Below are 25,003 nucleotides of genomic sequence, written 5' to 3'. Positions count from 1 at the left end.
CGTGGTCCAGCAGGGAGATTCAGGAGGACAAGGAGGACGCTGCTACGTCTGTTTCCATCCATTTCACACCTTGTCTCGTTCTGGGCATTTTGTCCACATCCAGGTTGCCTATTATTACATGGGAGTCGGTATTTTTTAATGCCTAGTTCTACTTTAGTGGAATTATTTTGATTGCGTGTTTGTGCATGTTAAGAAATCCTCTGGGTGAAATACTGTAAGAAATTCCACACGGCTCAGCCGAGCTAGAAGATAGGCAACCACAGAGGGGACCGAAGTTTGTCCCTTTGGCCCCAGAGGGCACCCTGAGCTTTTTAGCACCCTTGGGGCCACCATTCTGGGTCTGTGTAACGGCCCCTCCGGCCCCAGCTCCAGAGCTGCTGCTTCCAGCAAATCACCGCGGAGGAGGCCTGGCTGGTGAGATGCTTCTCCTATGTGCTGTATGACCCATGGGCGCCTGCCTTGTCCTTTCTACCTTCCCACATTAGGTGGAAGGCACCTGTTCACTAGCAGCTCCCGGCCTGTCCCTGCATCAGACACCTAGGCCCCGAACAGTGAACACCAGACCTGCCCAACTGACTGCCGGGGACACAGGCCTTCTCCGGAGAAACACACAGCATTTTGTTGAGCTAAATGAACCGGTTGAAATGATGCCCCTGTTTTTTTGTTCATTTGTTTGTTTTGACATCCAGATTCACGACCTTCCTTCTTTCCTTTTGATTTCACATTTTAAGTCTAAACCAGCCATCACCCTCCCCTTGTGACGCATGCGTGGTATTCTGGGAAGTCACCTTCCTTCCCTTGTCCACAGCACCTGATGTGCGCTGGCCTGTGGTGCCTGGTGGAAGGAGACGCCTCCTGCAAGACCAAGCTGGACCCTCCCCTGGACGGCACCGAGTGTGGGGCTGACAAGGTAACCCCGCCTCCCACCGCCCCCGCGGGCAGCCCCATGCCTCCATGGGCCCGGGCCGCGTCCCCTGGGAGGCCATGTGCACTGCACTCATGAGCCCCCGAAGCATCCCCTGGGCCACCCAAGAAATGCTCACGGAGCCCTCTCCAGGCATAGAGGGGTACCTAAATCACCTCTCTGCTTTTTTCTTATAAATTACAAGAATCATTCACTGAATATTTTCGTTACGTTAGCTCCTTTTGTCACGAAAGTGGATCTTTTAGAAGGAAAAGCTTTACATCAGGAGACCATAAATGGAGAAACAGGATCGCTTGCCATACAACAAAGGTGACCGTAAAGTAGATTTATTGAGAACAGTGTCACCTAGTTCTGGCTAGAGGTTAAGAGAGCGAGCCAGCGGCCTGGTTCTCCGCAGGAGAGACTGGTGAGATAGGTGTCCCCAGCCCCCGCCACAGCCCCAGACTTTCTCCTTAGTTTCGTCGCAATGACCGAAAGAGGTGCCGTGTCTGGGGACCACTGAATCACCCCAGAGTCTGTGCCACGCACATTAGGAAATGCTGTTTTATGGACGTGGTTCCACAGTGTAGCGGTCAGCACGTCTGCTTTACACGCAGAAGGTCCTGGGTTCACGCCCAGTGGAGCCACGGTCCATGGTCTACGGCCACACCACCCTGAACACGCCCAATATCTGATCTCGGAAGCTAAGCAGGGTCTGGTTAGTACTTGGATGGGAGACCACCTAGGAAGACCAGGTGCTGTAAGCATAAATAATAATAATAATTAAAAAAAAAAAGGAAGTTCTGTTTTAGAGGGCTGGCTTTCTCCTACGCCCAGAAGGAGCCGAGGTTCAGCCACGTGGTGCTGCCGGCTGTGGCATCTCCAAGCACCAAACCCAACTCCGAAGTTCAAAACCACAGAGCCAGGAAATACTGCCTTTCCAGAGTGAGACACACTCGCATCCTGAGGCGTCTGCAGAAGCTCGGGCCTCTTCGCGAGCCATACGCATTGGTCCTTATTCTGGGAACTTAGAAAAAACCCCAGTGGAGCACATTCCCTAGGGAAGTTTAGGGCAAAATACTCATGCCCCAGACAGAGGGACACAGGTCGAGTGAGTCAGGAATGTCACTAGAGTTCGCGAGCACACGTACCCCGAAATAGTCTGCTTCCATGTGTGTGACAGCAGCGGGAGGCGGCGTGGCGTGGAGCTTCGTTTCATTTTTTCACGTGGAAGGGACGGCTGTGTTTCAGTGGTGCCGCGCGGGAGAGTGTGTGAGCAAGACCCCCATCCCGGAGCACGTGGACGGGGACTGGAGCCCGTGGGGCGCCTGGAGCATGTGCAGCCGTACGTGTGGGACGGGAGCCCGCTTCCGGCAGAGGAAATGTGACAACCCCCCGTGAGTCCCCCCGACCGGGCCTTCCCCGGGGTGCCCTGGTCAGGCCTTCGGGCCTGCAGCTCTCACCGCCCGCAGCAAAGCGGGGACGGTCTCTGGAGGAGAATTCGAGCTTAAGGAGAGTCAAACCCCCGAGGGCCGGGGCGCAGGGGCGGCGTGCGTGTCCAACGCGTCTCGGTCTAAACAGCGCTCTCTCCACGAATGTGGACACAGAGACGCTGCGATGAGCTGGCTCTCTGTTCCTTGCCCAGGCCTTAGTTGAAAGGTTTCCAGGGACAGCTGGATGACAGTCCCTCCTGGCCTGCTTCACGGACTTCCTTAGTCGAGGGTCGTTCCAGGAAAGCCTGCAGGCCTTCGGCAGAGCGAGGCCAACCTTCAGACTGGCTGTCAGCTGACCTGGGAGCAGCCGGACTGCTGATGAGTCAGCTGTCTTGTTCATCCACATATTTTTAAGCTGTCCTCTTAGAACTATTTGACTGAAAATAGTTGTTCCAGGTTTGTTTTTTCTTTCCCCTCGTAGACTTTCTTTTATCAACTAACTGTCGTGACAGCCATGACCCTTCTTGTTCACCTTGGCACGTTGGTGCCGCCCAGAAAGCTCAGGACTAGATTTTGTGCTCAATTATAATTTCTTCACCGCAGGGCTTTTTCCTTCTCTTGAAGTTTCTCATTTTTAATATTTCTTTAAATGGTCTGTTTTATGGCTTGTGTGCAATCAGCTTGCGTCACATTAATTTTGAAAATGAGCCAGTTATATGTAATGACTAAATAGAAATACTTTATGTTCATAATTACGTCATGTTGCTGTATAATTAGCAAATCCTCCTATTTAAAAATCCTGATGCCCAGGCTATATCCTAGCTCAAATAAATCACAAACTCTGGGGCGGGTACCCAGGAATCCCATGCTTTAAGCCTCTCCAGGTGACCCTGATGTCAGCCAACTTCGAATTAAAGGAAAATTTACATTCACAATTTAGTCAATGCCAGAAACACCATTTCCCAACCGCCCCCCCACTCCCCCACCGCCAGTAGTTCTGTAAGCATTGATACCACATATTTTGTCTCATTAAAATTTTTTCCTCCAGCAGAGTATTCAACACATAGGAGGCATTTAATCCTTTCGGAATGATTTCTTAATTAAAAGCGTAGATGGTGTGTCAGGATTCTCCACAGAAACGGAACCAGTAGGAGACAGACAGAGATGTTTATTACTAGAAACTGGCTCACATGATCATGGAACCCAAGAAGTCTCATGATGTGCAGTCTGCAGGCTGGAGGCCCAGGAAAGCCGATGGTCTAGTGCAGTCCAAGTGCAAAGGCCTGAGAACCAAGGCTGGGGGCAGAGGCGGGGTTGGAACAGACAAATTTCTCCTTCTGCCTTTCGTTCTATCCAGGCCCTCAATGGCTGGGATGAGGCCCCCACACACTGGGTGGTGGGGACATCCGCTTTACCAAGTCGACCAGTTGTAGGCACACCCAGAAAAAACGTGTAATCTAGGCACCCTGTGGCCAGTCAAGTTCACCCATAAAATTAACTATCATAGATGAGTAAATCATTAGAAATCCTTGAAACAGAAGCAAAATCTATTCCAAGCTTCCGGTGGCCGCCGGCGCTCTTCGGCACCTTTGCCTTGTAGACCGGTCACTCCAATTTCTGCGTCCGTCTTTGCAGGGTCATCTTCCATGTGTCTTTGACCTTCTCAGGACACTTGTCGTTAGATTTAGGGCCCACCCTAATTCAGGGTAATCTCATCTTATAATTAAGAGTTCCCAACTTATATCTACCGAGACCCTTTTTCCAATTCAGGTCACGTTGGCAGCTTCCGAGAGGGCATATCTCGGGGTGAAAGGGTCGCCATTCAACCCGCTGTGACCTCGAAGCCTCCATTCTGTTCTCAGACAGGTGCTCCCCTCCCTCTCCCTAACTCATTTTTGGCTCTCATCAGGTCTCGAAGTGGATGTCCCCCCGCAGACTGGCCCCCTTCCTTGGCCACCTCACATCGGGTGGGGTGCCTGCTTCACACTCTCTGCTTCTTAAGTAACATTCCAGGGGTAGTACAACTGTTTGTAATTACTCAAATATTTGGTCACTCATTTTCCCTTTGCCCTCCCCACTGGCTTTTGAGCCCCAGGAAGGCCACACCCATTCGGGCACCCTTCTGCCTCGCGTGCCCCCAGCAGGGCAGGCCTCCGTGCCACGTGATGCCCCCCGTCACTGCCAGGAGGCATGCTTGCTGAGCATAAGCAACTCTTGGCGTTTCCAGCGCCACCAACACACACACCTACCATCCCCTCTCCCCCCGCCCCGCCAAAACACGGGTTACTGCGAATTATTATGCCAGGAAGGTGGGTCAGGCCGGCCCGATGCCTTGTGTCATCTTGCCCCACTGAGGCCCAAATGTGAGGAACAGCCGGGAGGTGGGGGCCAGACCCCCCTGCACCAGTGCCCACCCCGCCCCAGCGAGACTGGCTCACAGCTAGGGTGCTCCATGCCTCCCCAGAACAAGCCCTAATGCATAACCCAGCCTGGTTTGCCCAGGGCGAGAGCCGCTAACTGTGTTTGCTCCGATAAGTTACACCTCAGCGGCCTGCCCGATCTTTCTCAGTAACAGTGCAGCTCTACTTCCTGTTCTGAACAGAAACGCCAGGCTCTTGTCCCCTTGTCGTTTCCTGTAGCATTTCTCACCTTCACGGAACCACCCCAGGCGAATGGGGAGACGAGGCTGGCCTCGGGCGGAAGGTTCAGCCCGGGCCCCTGGTGCCTCCCGCGGAGAGGCAGGATGCAGACAGTGTTTTATGATGTCCAGGCAGCAGCTGTCAGCCTGCTTTTGCACAGTGACCTGATGTGGTGATTGTTACAAAACACAGCTGATCGAGGCCCCGGGCCAGGCTCTGACCAAAACAACATTCTCTCCCTGGCTCGCTCCTTAAATCACCAGGCTGGCGGCCTCGAGATTTCCCAAGGATGTGCAGATCTCACCGCTGCGCGCATCGGAGCTGGAATGCTCCCCCGGGCCTCTCCCCACCCCCTTCGCTTTATATTCCTGGCCCCTTTCCCGTCCTCTGCAGCTGGTTTATTCACTGTCCAAAAATACTGGCAAGAGCGACCCCTCCCATCCCGTTTTTTCCTCTAGCCTCGGTCTTTACAGCTTTTGGAATTTTTCTTTCTCGCCAGCTGACATCAAGGCCTCAGGGATCTTCCGTGTTCTTAGTCCAGCTTCCTAGGCTCGTGCTTTCCTGCCGTAATTGGTGTCGCTGTTGGTGGGAGTTTCCACAAAAAGACTGCAAGGCCGGAAGTTCGTCTCCGATTCGAATGCGGGTCCCCATCAGAAGGCTAGAGCTGGGGGCGGCTGGGGAGGAGGCAGCGGGAGAAAGGCTCGGGTGTCGGGTGTGAAAAGTCAGCAAGGGGAGTAGAGCTTAGGACCAGGAATGCCTCGGGTGACCCATGAGCGTGATGAGGGAAAGCGTCCCGCTCCCTAAGACCCGGGGGCAGGGTCGGGGGTGACGCGATATGCCTGCACTTGCTTCTGCTTCCACGGCGAAACCCCCGTGTGTGTGCTTTCCACGTGCCAGTGATCTGGCATTCGCTCGGATGGTTTTAAACGTCGCAGTCGTCCACACTCGGGCCTGGGTAGGGTACCCGTCAGAGGAGGCCCAAAAGCTAGGGCGTTAGCCGCCCCGCGCTGCTTCTGAAATCCTGTGACGGTGCCGCGCTCCGTCATCGGAGCCCGGGGCTGGGGCCGGAGGCTGGGCCGTCTCATCTCTGAGTGGCCGTGGAGCTGACCCGCTCTCTGACCTTCCCCTCTGATCCGTCGTCACTAAACAGGGCAGAGCAAGAAAATAAAAAGTGCCCCTCGGCTGGCATCTCTCTTCTCCTCCCGCCTCCACTCCACACGTCCGTCCTCGCCAAGGAAAGGGGTGGAGCTGCTGCCGCGTGGTCCTGTTCGTCTGAGTCTCAGCGAACCATGGGGTCGTCCCCGCTCAGCACTGGGGTCGCCAGCAGTACTCAGGCCCCGGCAGGAGGTGGCCCTGCGGGAGCTCGGGGCAGCTCAGCTCGCTCCGCACACTTCCGGGATCTCACCAAAGCCCCTCTACCGTATTCTTTTTTAATTTGAAGCATCTTCATTACGATATAGCACAGAGAGAAGCGCTCCTGTCCTGGAGTGTGGCCCAGCACGGCACGCTCGTCACAGTCAAGTGCATGGGGGTCGGGGCGCGTGCAGGAGGGCGTTGCTGGCCCCTGGTGTGCGTGCGTGTGGCCCAACGAGGACCCGGGTTCACTGAGCAGCTGTGCCCTGGGTAACAGCAGACCTGCACGTGCCCCGTCCCCGCCAGCGCTCGTGTGGCCCACCTTGCGGCGGCCATGGGGTAGCGTCTCTATGAGGTTTCCATCTGCCTTCCTTTCATAAGCCGTGGGGCTGAGCATCTGTGTGTCTGTCTCTGCCTTTGGACGGCCTTTCTTAGAAAGTGCCTGTTCACGTCCTTTGGTCTTACATTTAAACTACTTTATTCGTCTTTAGAAAGTCTTAATAGGGTACAACTAGAAATTGGGGGTTGATATCGGAGAAGCAGCTTGAAACACCCGTCACACCCCTGGTGACCATAGCAGTGGACGAGGCTCGCCTGCCCAGCCCTATGATGGCCGATGGGCAGCCCCGGCCCAGCCCATGCCTGCTGCCCCTGGCCACACGCTTCTTCAGACACGCTGGGCGGTTAGTTACCTAACATCTGGGAGCTTCGTTCCCTCAGCTGAAGGGTGCAGTCGGGATGCTCCCGATTATTTGTCCAGACTTAGGGAGGACACAGCTTCAGGGAGCGGGCACAGCGTAAACCCTCCGGGTGCCTTAGCCCATGATCTCTGTTTCCGTGATAATGACTCTGACCTTACAGCTTCTTACCCGTGTCCTCAGGTGGCCATACCTCATTTCAGGATGAGATTTCATCTTGCTGGCACCTCTCCTTGCAGATATTCAGAGGATAAGGTCCTTATTACCCACCCTGACTCCAGTAAGCCACACCAGGAATGCAGGCAGAGCTGCCTGTCATGGGGCCAGGCCGTGGGGGACAGGGGAACCCCCACCACACTCAAAATAAAGTGACCTAAATTAACCACAGCCTACCAGCCAGGCTTTCTCCTGGAGGCTGCAAGCTCTCAGACAGGCTCCAGACGGTGAAAATGGTTACTTCAGACCATTTTTGCCAGTGCACTTGTCCAGGTGGAGAGACGGATTCCTGGTGCTACGTGCTCCTCTGTCTCCTCTGACACCACTCTCTTGGTCATTGTAAGATAAATTCTGATAATATGTTGCAATCGAGTCTGAATACTGTTTACTGTAGACCAGCCTGGGCAGGGTTCTCGGCTGGAGCCCACAGAGGACTAGGCAGAAGGTGGGCACCGGTCCATCATTTCACAAGGCCGATGGTAAGCACCATAGCAGAGACTAGGGCAGCAGTAGGGTCGGAAGGAAAAGTGGGCTGCGGGATGGAGGCGTGGCCTTGAGAGGGTGGGCGGAGCGGGAGGGATGGAGGTGGGGGAGCTGGGGTGGCGAGCTGGGGGCGCTGAGAGGGGACTAGCCTGTGGGAGGAGGTCGGACAGTGGGAAGAAACATGGGAAACGGTTAATGAGGGGAGCACCCTGAGGCACAGGCGCTCGGGCCCAGGGCTTCGGGGAGGCCGGCCGGGGCGCCGTCTTCCTACACATGTCATGCAGTCGTTTCCCTGAGGTCCCTCTGCCTCTCTGGCGCTCCGGACAGATGAAAGAACAGAAGCTTCCTCTGTTCTCAGATCCCATACATTTCAGGGAGGTTTCGCTATTTCCGAAGTCTGAGAGCGAAACTCAGGGCCCCTCCCTGAGACCGCCAGTGTGTGTAGCCTCTCAGGGCAGACCCCCTCCCCCGCCACCTCCCATCCCCGGGCAGGAGAGGTGTTGTCTGGTGGGCGTGAGGTGGGCACGGAGGCACAGGCGGGGCCTCCCCTCCCACTCCAGAAGTTTCCTCCAGCACAGAGATGTAGACCAGGACCTGGCAAGCTATGGCCGACGGGCCAAATATGGCCCGAAACCTAGTTTGATAAATAAAGTTTTATTGGCACACGACGATGCGCTTGTTGCTACATCGTCTCTGGTCGCTTTTGTTCTGTAACGGCAGAGTTTGAGTCGTTGCAGCAGAGACTGTGTGGCCCCCAAAGCCGAAAATATTTACTATCTGGCCCTTGGCAGAAAGTCTGTGGATCCCCGTTAGAGGCTTTGGTGACACGAAAACCTAAAGATCTTTGTCACCTTCTGTTGTATCTCCCCTCCCCACCCAAGGCAGTGATCACAGGGCATCCTCACTGTCTGAACGTGAGAAATGGCAGAGAGGAGAAGCAGCACCCACAACGAGATGGTTGATGTGTCGAAAGTGACCCCCTGCCGATGGGACAGTGTGACTGATAAAAAGTCGTCGAGCGGAACCGTTAGTTGCGGTTTGCGCCGTTTTCTCGTGCGTGCTGAGTTTCATGACAAAGCACGGAGGGGACGCGCTCGCTCCATCACGATGGCGTTGTGGAAACGAGTCCTGCAAGGGCTCCCAGGGACCTCGCGGCAGAGCCACACTTCAGCCAGACAGGCCAGCGCCCGGCTGCTTCTCCGCATTGCCCCCCACACATGTGACTTGACCAGAAAACACAACCGTGTCTCTAGAACCTCTTAACAACCTCCCCTCCAAGCGCAGGCATCTGGGACCCAGGATACCACGGGCCACGTGTGGTCTCACGCTGGCCCAGAGCCAAGATCTGACTGGTCTCTTCCCAAAGCCCATGAACAAGTGAATTGATCCTTCTGATTCTTTTTACTATAAAGTAAACGAGAGCTATTTATTTGCTCATCCTGAAACTCAGCTCAGGAGTGTACCTAGGAGCCATTTAAAGGTCTTCATTTTATAGAAGACCCGAAAAATCAAAAACTACACACACACTCGCACACACACAAAACCCTTGGGGTGTTCAGTGTTACAGATGGCCCAGTTTTTTTTATTTTATTTTTTATTTTATTTTTTTTTTAGGCGAGGCAACCCCTGGTCGACCTCACAGGTTGCAAGAACCTTGTCAGCTTACAATCCCTTATTTTTTATTTTTTACACCTACAGCACCTGGTCTTCCTAGGTGGTCTCCCTTTCAAGTACTAACCAGGCCTAATACTGCTTAGCTTCTGACAAATAGCCCAGTTTTAAGTTCAGACGAAAGAAACAATCTGCAGATCTTGCCGAACCGATGCTCACCCCATTTCATTTTCGGGTGTCCTTGATTTACAGTTTCTGGATGCATTTCCCTGATATCTCACTGAGCCATGCCATCAGCGTGGGGCCGGGGGCGCTGAGACGTGGTGTATAAGAGCTAGCGGGGTGGGGTGGGGGAGGGAAGGGTTGCTTTGCAAACCATGCCCCGCCCCCTTCTCCCAAAAGAGGCAACAGCTGAGCCCCCTGCCCTGTCCGCAGCCCCTTCCCACTGACTGATGCAGACCGTTTCTTCCTTCCAGCCCTGGGCCTGGAGGCACACACTGCCCAGGCGCCAGCGTGGAGCATGCAGTCTGCGAGAACCCGCCCTGCCCCAAGGGCCTGCCCAGCTTCCGGGACCAGCAGTGCCAGACGCACGACCGGCTGAGCAGCAAGAAGAAGGGCCTGCTGACAGCAGCGGTGGTCGATGGTAAAGGCACAGGCCGCACCTTTTCGCAGTGGCCCCCTCCCTCCTTTCCCGAGAACAAACACCTTCCAGGAAAACCCAGAGGGCAGTCCCCCCCACCCACCCGCCACCGCCCACCGCCCACCGCACAGTCCACCCGCCAGGCCACTCCAGTCCTCCGGCCCGAGTCGGCCTCGGACCCACTCCCTGAGCAGTGAGGTTGAACTTGGATGACCCAGGCCTGTGAGATTTCCCAAAAGCAGCTGCGAGCCAGGCAGCGGCCCAGGTTCCCCCTGCAGCCCCATGCGCAGCCTGCTGCTCGCCGCCGGGTGCTGAGGGGCCCAGGGCCAACGTCGAGGAGCGCGAGGCTGTGCGGGGCAGGGCGGGGCCGGTGTGTCTGCTTCTTCCTTTCCAGTGTGGACGCCTTCTCGCATTTCTTTCCTCGGGTCGTTTTGGGTTGGCTCTCACTCCTTGACTGAAGTGTTCGGGGCCGGGGCAAAAAGTCTTTTGAGGACAGTTTACAACTTGGTGAAGATGATGATAAGCTCGGGTCACGTTTCTTTCTAAGAGCTTTCTCCCAGACTAAGGGCCTCCGACCACTGGGCCGTCGCAGGCTTTCCCAGTGGCTAATAACATTCCAGATGGTGTATCGCAGCTCCAGAATTTATGTCTGTTTGTTTAGCGTTTGTTTAGCGTTTGTTTAGCGTTGAGAAGGATCCCGCAGGATCCAGTTCAGAGTTTTTGCCCTTAAAATTCTGTTCGTCTGCAGAAAGTCAGACTGCGTTCTAATGATGACAATATGGTCCCATTTATCGAGCCTACCATGTGCCAGGCACACGTTAGCCCCGTATTCATCATCTCATTTATTATGCAAAACAGGCCATGTGGAAAATGAGAGGTCACAGTCGACGTGACATGTCTAAGCTCCTGCAGCTGACGAAAAGCAGAGAGGGAGCTGACCCCAGTTCCGGGGGAGCGGACTCAGAAAACGACCAGCTATCATCTGGGTTCCCATACTCGAGCGAGACAGATAGCGTGATTTCACGAGTGCCGGGTCGGGGAGCTTTGATAAGAACTCAAACAACTGCGCCCGATTTCTGCACAGCCTCTAAAGCCTTCTGCAGGAGAGTGAGGTTCCTGCCCCAGGTCTAAAGTTCCTTGCCCGTGACCCAAGGGACCTCCGAAAAAAATCTCACCGTGCCATCGCTGGCTGCACGCTCAAGTGTGCACAGCTGTGCGGGGACACAGCCCCAGCCGGCACAGCGAAGAATGGCCTCCGACCTGCAGCTGTTAACCCATCGGCTTTGAACCCTCTTGTAAGGCGACGTGGGGTGTTCTCTCTCATAGTTGGCAACACCAGCCCACTCAGCCTGACGTTTTCCTTTTTAAAAAAGGAGCACCACCTTTGGGAGCCGCGTGACTGTACCTGCCCCCTCACCTACCCAGCAGATGAGGTGAGAGGTCGCCCAGCCTCCCAAGAGGACCGTAGGCAGCTGGAGGGAGAGGCTCGCACGTGGCCCCCGCTGCCCTCTGCCTGACTGTTGGTCGGATGCAGGAAGACACAGGAGCTTCCAGAAGTCTCAGGCATGCTCTGCGTCCCTAATCCCGAGGGAGATAGCACTGGCAGCAGCTGCGTGTTCGCAGTCCTTCAGCCAAACCGGACTGCCAGATACAGGTCCCCGGGGTCAGCGTCGTGTCCTCTGCCACCCCTCGGGAGCAGGCCGTGGCAGGTCTGGGGCAGACTCGCCCGTTCTCGTGGCCGCCCCACTGTGTGCAGAGTTTCCGATCTTCCCTTGGTGTCTCGCTTCAGTCCGCGGTGCTCCTGCCTCGTGTCTTCAACGCAGAAATCTCTCTTCAATGTCTGTTTTTCCACCGATTTCTCCTCCAAGTCCAGATTAAACTTCTGTTTTGCTTCTCACCACTGTTGGACGGCTCGGCTCCTCCCTTATCGTCGCGGTGGCTGACACTGGTGTCGGCCCAGAGCCCCCTCCAGGAGGCCTCGCCTGGCGGCTATTTGGGGAAGCTCGCTGCGTTCAGAACGTCTTCACCTACCCGCTTTTTGGTTCTTTCTGCCAAAACAAGAAATAACGATAGCCAGAGTGCCACCACCTTTGATCTGACAAGTCGACCCCGTTTGAAAAGGACGGCCAACAGGGAGTAAGCATTTCGCCTCTGAAGAAGAGAGCCCAAGTTCAAGGCTTTGCAGGGGTAGCTCGACCCATCTCCCCCAGAGTGGCATTGTCAGGACTTCTTACACGTTTGGTTTCATTTCTCTTCAAATACAAACAGAAGCCAGCAGTTTTTTAAAGGAGCATTTCACAAGGATAAAGATGAAATAATAAACGGCCAGTTCAGACGGCAGGGGGGACATACAGATGATAATAAGTGCCCCTCTCAAAACGTAGTTTGCAAAAGGCACAACGCTAGCCGGGCTGTCACAGGAGCGGTCCGTGTGGCCGGGCCCCAGGCTCTCCAGAAGTCGTTTTGACCGCTCTATTTATAACATTGCCATCGCTGCGGAATTCTTTGCCCAGTGACGCACAGTGCAAGAAAGGGGGAGCTGTATTTTTTTCTTTTTTCTGTTCCTGAAAAAAAAAAAAATAAGTGAAAAACGAATGGTAGATTTTTCCAGGGGAGGACTCGGGCCCACAAACCCATACTACCTCTGACAGAAGACCAGAAGGCAAAGACTCTCCTTAGAAAATATTTCTCCGCGGAAAAGCCTTTACACAGAAACCCATCGAGGTGGCCCGTTGCCAAACCCATGCCATTCTCCTCTCCCCGTGGAATCTTGTTTAAGTGGGAACCTTCAAGAGTCCAGGCCTCCCTGGCCAGGCCAGCGGGCCATGTGCCCACTGAGGTGGCGGAGGCCTCGGTAGAGGCCGTGTCTGGACGTAAGAGTACCGTCCCAGCCCCTTCTCCCTGGCAGGGCTGGACCTCTCCGGGTCTGAGCCTCCAGGGGACAGGCGGGTGGCATGGTGAGGGTCTCTGATGCCAGCTCAGCCAAGCGGCCGGAGTTGCTTAATCAAAAAGAGAGAAGTTGTCACAAAGATGCAGGGTGTCCCACAGGTCCGAGGGGTCAGGGGGAGGGGGTCTGAGGCCAGAGGGTCCACATCCACCTCGGCTCGTGCAGCTCATGGCTTCCCGTCGCGCTGCACACCGGCTTTCTTGCAGCCCGTCCGCGTGCAGGCCGACGGGCGGCCCGCAGAGCCTGCCCCAGACGTCCGCGTCCCTTATCCAGATCCTCTGGGGCCAGACGTGGCTCAGAGGTCAGAGCGTTTTGGGCATTAGACAGGTAACAAGAGTGCAGTGACCAAATAGCCCCAGCGGGGTGCAGGGAAGCACCCCTAGCAGACGCCTCTCTACCAGGTAACCCACGAGCAGCCATCTCCAAGTGGGAGAATGTGTTTGCCACAAACGGAAGAAAACACTAGCCGTTTTCAGACCCTTCGTGAATTCCGAACTGTGCATAAGGTGTAGACGTCTTTGATATCCACCAGCCACAAGCAGACGGCGTCCGCTGGAAGGAGTTTCAGTGTGGTTTCTCAGGGGAGAGAAACTGATGAGCCCTGCTGTGGTTAGGTGGCCCCCGCAGGTCCCGTCGGCTGAGGCTTGTGAGCAGCTTTGGGAACAGGGCTGAACAGCCTCCTCAGCTTTTGTCCCACACAGAAGGCCAGGCAGGGCTCCGGCGAGCGCTCGTGACAGCCTCCGCATTAAGCGGTGTCTCCACCTTGGTTAGACCTCGTCACTACTGGCAGCGAGAGCCCTAAGGAGCCACCAGCGAAAATCCTCCAAGCCCCCACCACACGGATGGTCCACGTGGCTCTCAAGCCCCTGCGTCTGTCCCCTCGGCCATGTCTGCGGCGTCCCCCATCTGAGCATCAGTCCTGACAACAGGTGAGCCAGTGAGAAGCCGGGACCCACCCCAGACGGTCCAGCCTCGGTCAGAACTCCGTCTGGGCCAGAGGGGCGCTCCAGGCTTCTCTCCTTCCAGTGTATCGTTGTGTAACTTATAAAAGACTTGACCCACATCTCTGCGACTAAGGATGTAGGCGGGTGGCACCGGGCCTGAAGCCGAACCACGAAGCTCGTCTTTTTCATCAGGGTCTCTCACCCTGGGGTCGGATCACCCGCCTCAGAACTTCGAGGGGCTCTTACGTCTTCCTAGAGATGTGGGGTGCCCCGAGTTCTGAGCGGAGTCCTCTGAGAAGGAGCTGATCGACGGAGGGAGTTCCAGCTTAGCAGAGGGAGGAAGCGCCACCTCTGGGCTCCGTTCTGGAACCTGGGTGTCCGCAGACCGCACGAGCCGTGGAGGACGGTGTCTGCGGGCGGGAGAGTCGTGTGCAGGTGGAACCGAAGGCATCTTCCCGCCTGGGGCCTTGGCCACAAGCTCTCCGTCGAGGTCGGGCTCCCAGCCCTGGAGCGTCCACCTCGCGGATGCTCTCACCAAAGAGCCCAGACGACGAGTCGCACCCCTCCCGGGTCTGTTCTTTCTAACTTAGCTCAGAAGAGCCTTTAATGTTCTATCCCGATCCATTTCCATCTCCCGCTCAAATCAGCATCTACACTCAGGAGCCGAAACGTCCATGAACCTGGTGGTTTGTCTTCAGCAGCACCGTTTTGTCGCTTAGTATTTTCGGCCCCCAGAGTTCTTCTCCATTTAGAGTTAAAAAAAAAAAAATGGTGGTGGAAAGAAAATCGGGGTAAAACTAAGAGGTCGAGGGACTCCAGGCAGCGGTGCACACCCTGAGCCGCGCGCGTGCTCATCTGTAAAACAGGACAGTGACCGCACACACCTGCAGTGCAGACGCTGCTTAGTCTGCTGCCCGGCACGTGGTAGATACTTATAATTTTATCATCACCGTCGCCATCATCAGCTTTATTGCTGCTGTCGAAAAAATCACCTCTAAGCTCCCTCGTTCCAAGTATCGATGCAGCACTTGAGTTTAAATGTTATTAAATCCACAGTTTTCAAACTGCTTTGGCCAAGGGGCCCTTCTTTATGACCTCAGAAGACCTCTCTCTGGTGTTCTAAGATGACACTTCCCACCGAGCAAGTTGATCAGAGAGCTCCATTGGGGAGGAGCCATGCGAGGCTGCTGAAGACAGTACTGGTTTCGCGCAGGGGTCCCCTGGACCACGGACCAGTACTGGTCATGGTCTGTTAGGAACCAGGCTGCCCAATGGGAGGTGAGTGGTGGGCGAGCGAGCGAAGCTCCATCTGTACGTGCAGCCGCTCCCCGGCGCCAGCATCACCGCCTCAGCTCCACCTAGAGTCATCAGGCATTAGATCCTCATAGGCGCACCAGTCCCTGGTGCCAGAAAGGTTGGGGACCGCTGGTTTTGCGAGTGCCATTCCATCACAAAAGCCCCAGACTCTGGGTGAGACAGCATACCTGCCCTAGTGAGAACTTTCTAGCTGGGATGGCGAGGTCCTCTGAGGTCATACCCTCTCCAGAGGACTCTCTCTACCCCTGCTGCTGCTCCCCCAGGACCTCTGCAAGGACCCACTGGGGGACAGAGGCCCCACAAAGGTGTCGCTGTTGCTCTCTCGGGAAGTTCCTTTGCAAAACCATCACCTGCCCCCGGCATGGCTCACACGCCCCTTCTCACGCCAACTCTCACCCCTTTCCCTCCTCAGATAAGCCGTGTGAACTGTACTGTTCGCCTCTGGGCAAGGACTCCCCGCTGCTGGTGGCCGACAGGGTCCTGGACGGCACACCCTGCGGGCCCTACGAGACCGACCTCTGCGTGCACGGCAGGTGCCAGGTGACTCGTTTTCCTTGTGTCCTCGGTGGGGCCTCGGCGAGGAGGCTTCCTCTCGCCAGAGGCGCTTGGAGTCGGGCAGGGTCCAGGAGTTGGGAGGCCTGAGGGATGGGTATTTTTTTAAGAAGGTGCCAGGGGTGCTGCCTCCTGCAAGCTGGACAGAGCGTGAAGCTCACCTCCAGTTGGGGTGCCTGAATGAATTGTGGCAACGTGATAATCTCAAAAATGTTTAAATAACTTTAGACATTGTGACAAAGGGAAGTACAGGTGGAATGCTAAGGCAAGACAGGAGGGTGTTTGTGAACACGCGGTTTTGGACGAGCTCTGCCCTGTTTCGCTACAAAAAATATAGTAGATCTAAGCAGATGTCTTTGCAGATGGCACCCGGGGAGCTAAAGGTGCTTGGTTTTGGGGGACCACTACACCCGCTGGACTATAGTCCCCAGATCCATGCCACTGTTAGATGTCCGTGACGCATTAGAACAATGATACGTGTCGTTTAAGAAGACAAATAAGAGAAAGGGAAGGAAATCACCTTCCATCTGTGTTAAATGTACCTGAGCTGGGGCGGACCTGTAGCCCGGCCCCCCGCGGGCCTGGTGTAGCTGGTATTCTGCCCGTTTGTCCGTCAGGATGGGCGCCCTCTGCTGTGCAGTGGCCGGGGTTAAGGTGGGGGTCTGGAGGCTGAGTATTTCCACTGCCCAAAGGGGTGTGGTCCAAGTGACGCCACCTTGACGTGCCAGACGTGCCCTCGTTCCCGAAGGCCCGTGAGAGCCCCAGAAAGCTCCCTCCCCCAGCCTAGGACACGTCACCATCCCACGGTCAAGCTCCCTCGGCCCTGTCCTTAGCAGGGGAGCCACCAAGAGCTGGAGGAGGCCACCGTCCTCCGGGCCCCAAGTAGGCGGATGGGTATCAGGACTGTCACACATTTGTCATCGACGGGAAACCAGATCATTCCTCCAGTTTTTGTTTTTCCTCGTTTTGCCTCCATTGACCTGAGCCTAAACAAGGCGTCTGCTCGTCAGATACCCCTGAGGGGGCTTCTGATTTTCACCAGGAAAAGAGAAACCGCTTTCCAGGAGTCACGTGGCTGCGTGTGCTTCAGAGTTCCCACATGTCCTGAAGGTGACACTCATCTCGAACACTCAATTTCAGCGAAATGTCAAAAACATTTGAAAAATTGTAAATTCCAGGGGTCACAGGGGAGAGACACTGCCGTCCCCCCTTAACTGCAGCCGTGCCACAATCCTGCCCCAAGTCTGGGGCCCGCTTGCCCCCCAAGGGCAGCAGACGGGTTCGTTCTCTCCACTTCACCCCCCGTCCTGGGGCGAAGCCCACAGGGCGTGGAGAGTGAGTGGAAGGCGGTGTAGACAGCGGACAGGCGGGAAGACACACATAGAGACAGCTTCTCCGATGATTCCTGAGGCCATTTCAGCCCTCGCGGGTTTGTTCCCTGTGACGTCCACACTAGTCCCAAACTGGGCTTTTTCAGGGAAAAGCTGAGCGACAGCCAGACTCCTTTGGCACGGCCTGGCGTTGTTATCAGACACAGACGTGTGAGGGTGATGGACGCCTGGTGCCCGGAGTCTTGGCAAAGCATCTTCCCAGGGACAGGGGTGGAGGGAGCCGGAGCTGGCCCCCAGGGCTGCCACCTCGGAGCAAAGAACGTGCAGGGCCTGTGCGGACTCACGTCTTACTGTTAATTACTGAAAGGAGACATTGCTGACGCTGGCAAGCCAGGCGCAGGCTGCGTCTCCTCCCTGAACCGCGCCTCCTCCACTGACTCCCTCCCAGGTAAAGGCGCTCAGACCCTTGAGGGCAGCACCAGCCACCTCCAGCCTTTGCCAGCATCAGGCATTTCTAAGAATCCTGAAATTTTGTGGCCAGTGGGGGCCGTGTCATGTGGCCAGACACGATTTCAGCTCTAAGTGACCGGTGCCGGCAGGCCCCTTCCCCGGTTCAAATCGCAGCCTTTTCAGTTAGGGGACTGTCCCTGTGTTGTGACAACAGAGGTTTAGTCAGCACCACAGGGATGAGATGCCACTCGAGGCATTTTAACAGCTCTAAGTCTATGGTTCTAGGGCCATCGAGCCAGAGCCTGTCCTGCGCTGGGGTAGGACGGGACTGACACGGGCACACTTGCCTCTCACTCCCAGATGTCCCCCCGGCCCCACCCTCCAGTCTGCTCCCTCAGCGCCTCCGCTGCTGCCCTCGTTGCATTTACTGACCCCTGCCCTGAGGCTGGCACTAGAGGGCACACTATGACACCCTTCACAGGGCTCTCCCGCGGGCAGGAGGCTGGTGGTCTCTGACACCCCGCTGCTGATGGAGACACCCCCCTGCCAGTTCTTGGAAGTGCTATCTCCTTTGCACACGTGCCCCCCAGTGCCCCGCTGCCCCCAGGCAGCCCACCGGTCCTAGCAGAAGGTCCTGGTGGGGGGTGGCAGCAGCTCCCTGCAAGCACCTCACGAGATTAAAATGTTGAGAAACAACTCGCTTTCTGAAGCAAGCTAAAAATACCACCTGTAATTTTTCTAACGGTAGTCACTCTTCAGAGAGAAACTGTGAACGTTAACTTTAAGCCCCACTGTTAAGTCAGTTCTCCCGAAAATCCAAATTAGTAAAGTCATAGTTTGTGAATTTTTATAACAAAATCGAGCATAGGTAAACAAGATTAGAAGAAATTAAATACAAATACAGCATTTATGCCTACGTATAGTCATTGCCAAAGCAGAATGTTCTGGATTCCTGTGGTACTTGAGAATGAGTAAGGCAAGGAAAATCGGTTAAAGAGATAAATAGTAAGAGTAATAATAACAACAACAAAAAAATCTCGAATTTACGAGCAGAGAGTCTGTCTGTACCTGTTTGTCGATAGAAACGTGTTAATGATGATGGATGCAAGGCAGAAATCATCCACATTTTACATCGGACAGCACTTACAGAAACATTGCCATGGTTTAACTACCAGCTTTTCCTTCTCGCCCCATCAGCTATAAATTTTGCTCTTTGGGGGTAACAGAAGGAGTTCTGGGAAATTTTGAAAAACACAGTAACTCGTTGGTAGGGAATGGAAGAGACAAGAGAATCCAAAAGGGCATTTCGAGCAGGTTCCAGTAAGCTCCAAATAGCAGGCTGATTCAAACCATAACATGAAACACGGAAATACCATCTTACTCTGTTTTTATGAGGCCCGAGTTAAGTTTCATTTCAGTGAGTCACAAATTACTTAACATGCCGAAATGGAACTTAACAGCGCTCGTAAAAGCGGGAGCAAGTTGAGGGAAGGAACACAAACATTGTCTATTTTTCAGCGAGTCCCTATAAATCAGGAGCCCCATCATTAATAATTCCTCCCGCTGGCCTCCGGAAGCAAAGAAATCGAGTTAACAGGCCTCTAATGGACACCTTGCCTCGGAGCCACTGGCCTTCCATGGGTGAGTCAGATTGACAGACAGACCCCAACGTGCTTGGTTGGCGTTTCTGTAGGGCCTTAGCGGCTCGTGTACACGTGCAGCTGACACGCTCCACTGAGGGGCACACTTCTTTGGGACTCGACTCTGTATACCTGTCCTGAGCTCGATGGACACCAAACCAAAATGAAACATCTTCAGAGCCTGTAAGCTTCTTCAGGGGAGGGCTGGTGTCTGATTATCTGTGTTCCTCCAGGAGCTGGCGTGGAGGACAGCTTTTGATCTCAAACTGGAAAGAGAAAGCAAAAACAAAACAGTGGATGCCCGAGAGGCTGGGGGACGTGATCTCAGGACTTCGGCGCTTCTGGAATCCGGAGCCCATTTTGGCGGGCCGTTCGCTTTGTCCAGAACTTACTGGCCTCCCAATTTTGCGTACAGTGGTCTGTTCGGCCAGCAGAATGACTGTAACGGAGGGGTAACAAGCATGCAGGAAAAGCGACCGGCTGTATTTCAACAGCGCCCTCCTGGTTGCTGCCACGCTTCACAGCGTGACCCCGAAGCTGACATCTCCGAAGGGTGTGACTGTTGGTGCCAGACCTTTATTGACAGCAGACCTAAAACTCTGAAGTCACTCCCCACACCCCTTTTATTTAATTAACCCCCCATGCCAACTTCTGGGTGGCGACAGCACTGAGCCACATGCTCTCTCCTCCATCCTGGGACCCCACTCGGCCAACGGCAGAGGCGGCATAGACAGACTCAGTGATGCGGAGAAGCGGAGGTCACCCTGTGGCCAGTGACGCCACCTCTCTCTGGAAGACGGAAGTGGGCGGAAGTTTGATGGCGGGAGCAAAGCAGCAGAGGCCGGAACTGGAACCAGTGGAGGGTCACAGCCAAAGAGAAAGCAGAATGCTTGAGGGAGTCCAGGATTTGGGAAGTGGGGCGAGAGCGAGGAGTTGGCTGAAATCGAGATGACTCGGACTCGCCAGTATGGCTGACCATGCCTCGCTCCGCACTTAGAGCTTAGCGGGCTGTGCGGTGATTATCATCAGGCAAACTATTGGGGGGCCCCTGTGCAGTGCTGTGTGACAGACTGTTCACAGACAGCTGGGTCAGGCGTGTGACCTCGGTGCTTGAGCATGGCGCTCACCCTTCTGGGTTTGGGTAGATGCCAGCTTCCCTCCCACCAGTCCTGGATGGAAGTGTACCAGGAAACACCCCCACCCTCAACGTAGAGCGCCCTGGGCGGCCTCCCTGTGCCTCCTTCTCAAATCACAGTGGTCAACCAGAGATGATCCGCTATTCTAGGAAAACCAGCAGCAGAAATGAGAAAGACCAAGAAAATCAAACAGAGACACTGACCCTGGCAAAAAATATTTTTTAAAAAATTGAGATAATTATAGAATTCTGCAGCTAAATCATCAACTAAGCATGCGAGCAAAATAGAATAATTTTGAGACACAAAAGAGATCCGAAGTTTTATTTTCCAGGCATCCGTTCTGAGGAGATGGCGTGTCGTTTAGCAAAACGAGGATGAAGTTAAGAGGGAACTGAGGGCTGCAGGAAATGATGGGACCGACCAGGAGCCTGGGCAATGGGACGAGGGCGGTGCCACTGGCTGAAAGCGTCCAGTTCAGCTTAAAGCAAGAAGCCAGTGGCGTCCCCACAACGGAAGAGAATGAGGCCGTAGTGGGAGGTGGCAGGTGCCTCTTCTCCCAGCCAGAAAACAAGACCGAGACGGAGACCACCACAACCTGAACGAGAAAGTCTCGGTTCAGATGCGACAGGACTGGACCACAGCGCTGGGGCAGGAGGCAACGTGGCCGCAGGCCGGCCGGCTGGGGGCACGGAAGAGAGAGGCAGGCGACCCGTTTGAAATCCAAAGTCTCCTACTCCCAGTTTTGCCCAGGTCCCAGCTTGTCGAGAGGACGTCATTTTTATGCATTTACTCAACACGTATTACGTGCTGAGCAACACGCTGGCCACTGCGTGTAACGGCCTGGGAGACACGAAGACAAAGAATTACAAGACACCGTCCCCTGTGCACAGACGCTGTGTCGGGAAGGTCAGACTCTGTGAACCCACGACCAAGGCGAAGGCGTGACGGAGAGCGGGGCAGTCGGTTTGGACTTAAGAGTCCACGGGGTGACGCGATTTATTCATCCCTCCAGGATTTCCTGAGTGCCTTCCACGTGCTGGGCCTTCAGTGGTGAGCAGGACCAGGAGGGTCGCTGTCCCCACGCAATGTAGCAGGGAACCTGTGAGAAGTGCAGGCCCTAGAGCCCCCTCAGGCCTGCTGGATCGGGTCTTGGGCCGGGCCCTGCAGTCTGTGTCCGACACGCTCCTGGCGGACAGGTACGTCGTCATGCGGACGAGCCACGGCCGTCACGGAGCGGAGGATTCTACGTTGGTGACCGGGGGCCGAGTGTCCTCCGGGGAGTCCGCTGCTGAGCCAGCTCTGCTCGGCGCCTGGTCCCTGGGCTGGGAGCGGGGCGTGAGGAGGGCAGCACCCTGCCAGCGCCCGTCCAGGCACGACAGGGAAGAGCTGAGACACCTGGCACAGGTACAGGGCAGTGGGAAAACCCAGCTCTTGTTCCAAAAAGTTTGTTTTAGGGAGAAAACGTGCAGGGACATTTAAGCAATTCAGCTAGTCGAACATTACACACTCGCTATGTATCATAACAAACTTAGTCATGATGCTTTGCAGAATACAAGATTCTTGTGCCTTTTTTTTTTTTTTTTAAGGAAAAATAAATTCACAGCCTTTTCCAACTTTTCATGAAGTGACTTGGGCTGTGCTGCCCAGACCCACCTGGGGTCGGGGCTCCCCTCCTCGGCCCTCAGACAAGCCTGTTGAAGGTCTGAGAGGTGGGGGCCCTTCCTGGGCTTGGTCTCCCTGAGAATTGGGGGGCTCATTCCCAGCCACGCCTGAATGAGCTCCGGCTCCCGGACGTCCACAGAAGAGTCAGGGTGGTTTCTGCTGTGTCTTCAGACACTGTTGGCTGTTTCAGCCAAGGAACAGGTGACCCACAGAGCGCCGAGGGGGACGTGCCACGTGTGAAATTGTGGCCACACCGGGTGATGCGTGGGAGCTGGCTACTCCCTCCTCGGACAGCTCCAGACTGGGCCATCGGGGACACTTCCGTGGGCTCCCTTCTGTCACAAATACAAAAGAATATCTGATGACTTGTGGGTGTAATGACACATATACGAGCTGGATGCCTTTCGTTTTTTTTTCTCTGGTTTTAAAGTAAAATACGTTCTCAGGCCTCTGAAAGTGTCATGGGCCCCAGGCACTTTTGGGGGAGTCAGTCCGACAGGCCCCCTCTTTAAAAGCCCTCGGGGTCCGGAACCCAGAATAACCCGGCTCTCTGGTCATGTAGAAAATCGGCTGTGATGGCATCATCGGGTCAGCGGCCAAGGAAGACCGGTGCGGGGTCTGCAGCGGGGACGGCAGGACCTGCCGCGTGGTGAAGGGCGACTTCAGCCACTCTCGGGGGACAGGTGAGTGCGAGGCCCACGGGGCAGCTGCAGCGACAAGGCAACCGACGTGCGTCGCGGGTTTTACTTTCTGTGCCCGGAAACCGATGGTGACATGTCTTTCCTGCAGTTCACAATTAAGGGCCGGTCGATGGCGGGTAGGTGACCTGGTACTGCAGTGTCACAATGACTGAAGGACATTTTAGCCAGAACGAGGTCTTTAGGTCCCTCGGACTGAATAGTCCGCCGGTGGCACTCAGCAGAGCAGACCTGTGGTCCGCGAATGCCGGGGCAGCTGCCCGACCAGGCGCCTTGTGGCTTCGTGTCCGCCCATCTGGGGACGTGCACTCAGAGGAGGCGGCACAGACACTTTGCTGTGTAGTTTTTACCTGGAGATGGAAGAGGTTTTCTCTAGTTCTGAGATTTAATCCAGTGAAGGTAGGAGACATTTACGCACGTCCCTAAAGGTTCTGGCGTGTCTGAGAAGTCTCCGCCGTCTGCCTGCGGGCTGAGTCTCCTGTCCCTGATGCAGACGGCCCCAGCACGGCGTGGCCCTGAGTCTTTGTGCTCGGGCCCTTCGCAGCTGCGGGCCCGTCGCCCAGAGGTGGGAGGTGGTGTCTGGCCTCCGTCCTGACGGACACCAGCTCATGATGGCAGAGAAGCTTCAGGTCGCTTCTTACTGAGGGGGGCGTGAGGCAGGCACATCATCCTGCGGGTGAGTGCTTCTCGAAGCTTTCGTGACTGTCCACTCACCCAGTGTCACTGAGAGAGATGTCACCACGATAAAATACTGGATGGAACCGAGCTAAAAATCTTCTCTTCTGGTTTTCCTGCTTTGTGTAGAAGCTTTTCGGCTCGGTTCCACCCACAGTTCCTTGTCCCACAGAACAGGCCCCACGGACAAGGTGCAGAGGAGGGTCTGCACGCTCCCCCTTTCCTCCTGTGCGTGGAAGACCGTGGCTTCCCCAAGCTTCGTGGAAACAGGCAGCCTTTGCAAAAACTCTGCAGGATCCCGTGCAAGCCGATTCCTGGGCGAGCGCAAAATTCAATTTTAAAATGACGTCTCGGGTCAAGTAAGGGCTGGTTTCAGGATTTTAGACAGGTGTCCAGTCTGCAAAACAGGAAGCTGTGTGACAGCCTGCGCCTGCCGCGTGGCCTCTGAGGCAGCGTGTGAAGGCGATGATGTGGCCAGTGGCTCTCGTGTTGGGCATCGCAGAGACGTCTGTCATTGCAGAAAGCCCTCTTGGGCAACGCTGCTCTGCAACTCTGGCGATTTCTGTTATTTGTTTTGACATATCTGACACCATTTTCTCTGTCTGGACCCCAGCACCGGTTCGCACGAGACTTTCACCTTGCCTGCCGCGGCCATGTCAGCAAAGGCGCTTAGGAGTAAAACCCCTGCAGCTGGGAAGGGCTTGCGGTTGATTTCTAGAAATTTATTTATAAAGGGAAGCGCTAGAACCCTTTACTTAAACACTGAACATCGTGCTGAGCTCCCATACACGGCGTCGGCTGCGACTGCTCGCTCTGGGGAAGGCGGGCAGCAAGGCCGTGCCCCGCCCCCCACACACACCTCTGAAAACCTCCCCCGTGGGCAGCAACGCGGCTCCCTTACGAGGGAGCCCAGATCGGGCCGAAGCGCCCTCTCTTTTCCCAGTGTCTGATCCACAGTGTGACGTGGGCAGAGCCACTCTTCCATCCACGGTGACGTCCCTTCCTCCTCTCCCCTGTCTCCACCCCGCCCCATGCCCGGCCCCACCTGGGCACAGGAGGCGGTAGGTGAGCACGTGCAGCCCTCCTCCTGGCGAGTCCAGGCCTCTGTGGCTGTGGCGGCCGGTCCTCCACAGGAGCCTCGTGGGGGTAGCTGCCCCCACCCGGTCTGTGGCTCAGTGTGCTTTCCCCCAGCTTCAGGGACATCTAAGTCCACGCCGGCTTCGCCCGCCTGTTCAAGTTCAGTCATTCTGAGCGGTCGCCAAATGTCTCACCTTCATTTTAAAGTCTAAAGCTGTTTTTGCCCCCTAAATCCTCACGTTTGGGGTCTGTGAGCCTGAACTCGCGTCAGCGTGTACCCTGTTCTTTGAAGGTGTGAGTGGAATGCTCGCTCACACCTGCGTGAACCACCGGCTGTCTGTCGCTGATAGATTCATCAAGCAGACCTGTCGTCGTGGTCTACCCTTCTGGAACACCCACGTGCAGAGAGCCTGGCACGGTCACCCATGAGTCCACTCACCCCGCAGACATTCACCCAGCGCAGCCACATCTTAGGCATGAGGGATACAGAGTTAAAACTTAGCCGTCACCACATCGGTCACCGTCCAGGGCAGGGACACCCAGGCAAACGGCTTGAGTCCCGGTGTGAGGCAGCGGCAGCTCAGCGGGGGTGGTGGA

At 55.5% G+C, this 25,003-nt stretch overlaps 1 protein-coding gene across 5 annotated transcripts in view; it reads left to right on the top strand.

Annotated features, from left to right (window-relative positions):
* The window catches only part of ADAMTS17 (ADAM metallopeptidase with thrombospondin type 1 motif 17), a 273,147-nt gene that overhangs the window by 132,337 nt on the left and 115,807 nt on the right, over positions 1 to 25,003 (top strand). For all 5 annotated transcript variants that reach the window (XM_039844085.1, XM_039844086.1, XM_039844084.1 and 2 more), the window contains exons 11-15: positions 809 to 910; positions 2,156 to 2,301; positions 9,814 to 9,980; positions 15,598 to 15,725; positions 22,519 to 22,639. In XM_039844085.1, coding sequence (XP_039700019.1) covers positions 809 to 910; positions 2,156 to 2,301; positions 9,814 to 9,980; positions 15,598 to 15,725; positions 22,519 to 22,639 — 664 coding nt within the window. The remainder of the gene's footprint in view (positions 1 to 808; positions 911 to 2,155; positions 2,302 to 9,813; positions 9,981 to 15,597; positions 15,726 to 22,518; positions 22,640 to 25,003) is intronic.

Source organism: Pteropus medius, unplaced genomic scaffold (genome assembly GCF_902729225.1).
Source record: "Pteropus medius unplaced genomic scaffold, Ma_sr-lr_union100, whole genome shotgun sequence".
In the NCBI taxonomy this organism is placed as follows: domain Eukaryota; kingdom Metazoa; phylum Chordata; class Mammalia; order Chiroptera; family Pteropodidae; genus Pteropus; species Pteropus medius.
Note: the sequence above shows the minus strand (reverse complement) of the source record. Positions and strands in the feature narration are given on the sequence as shown.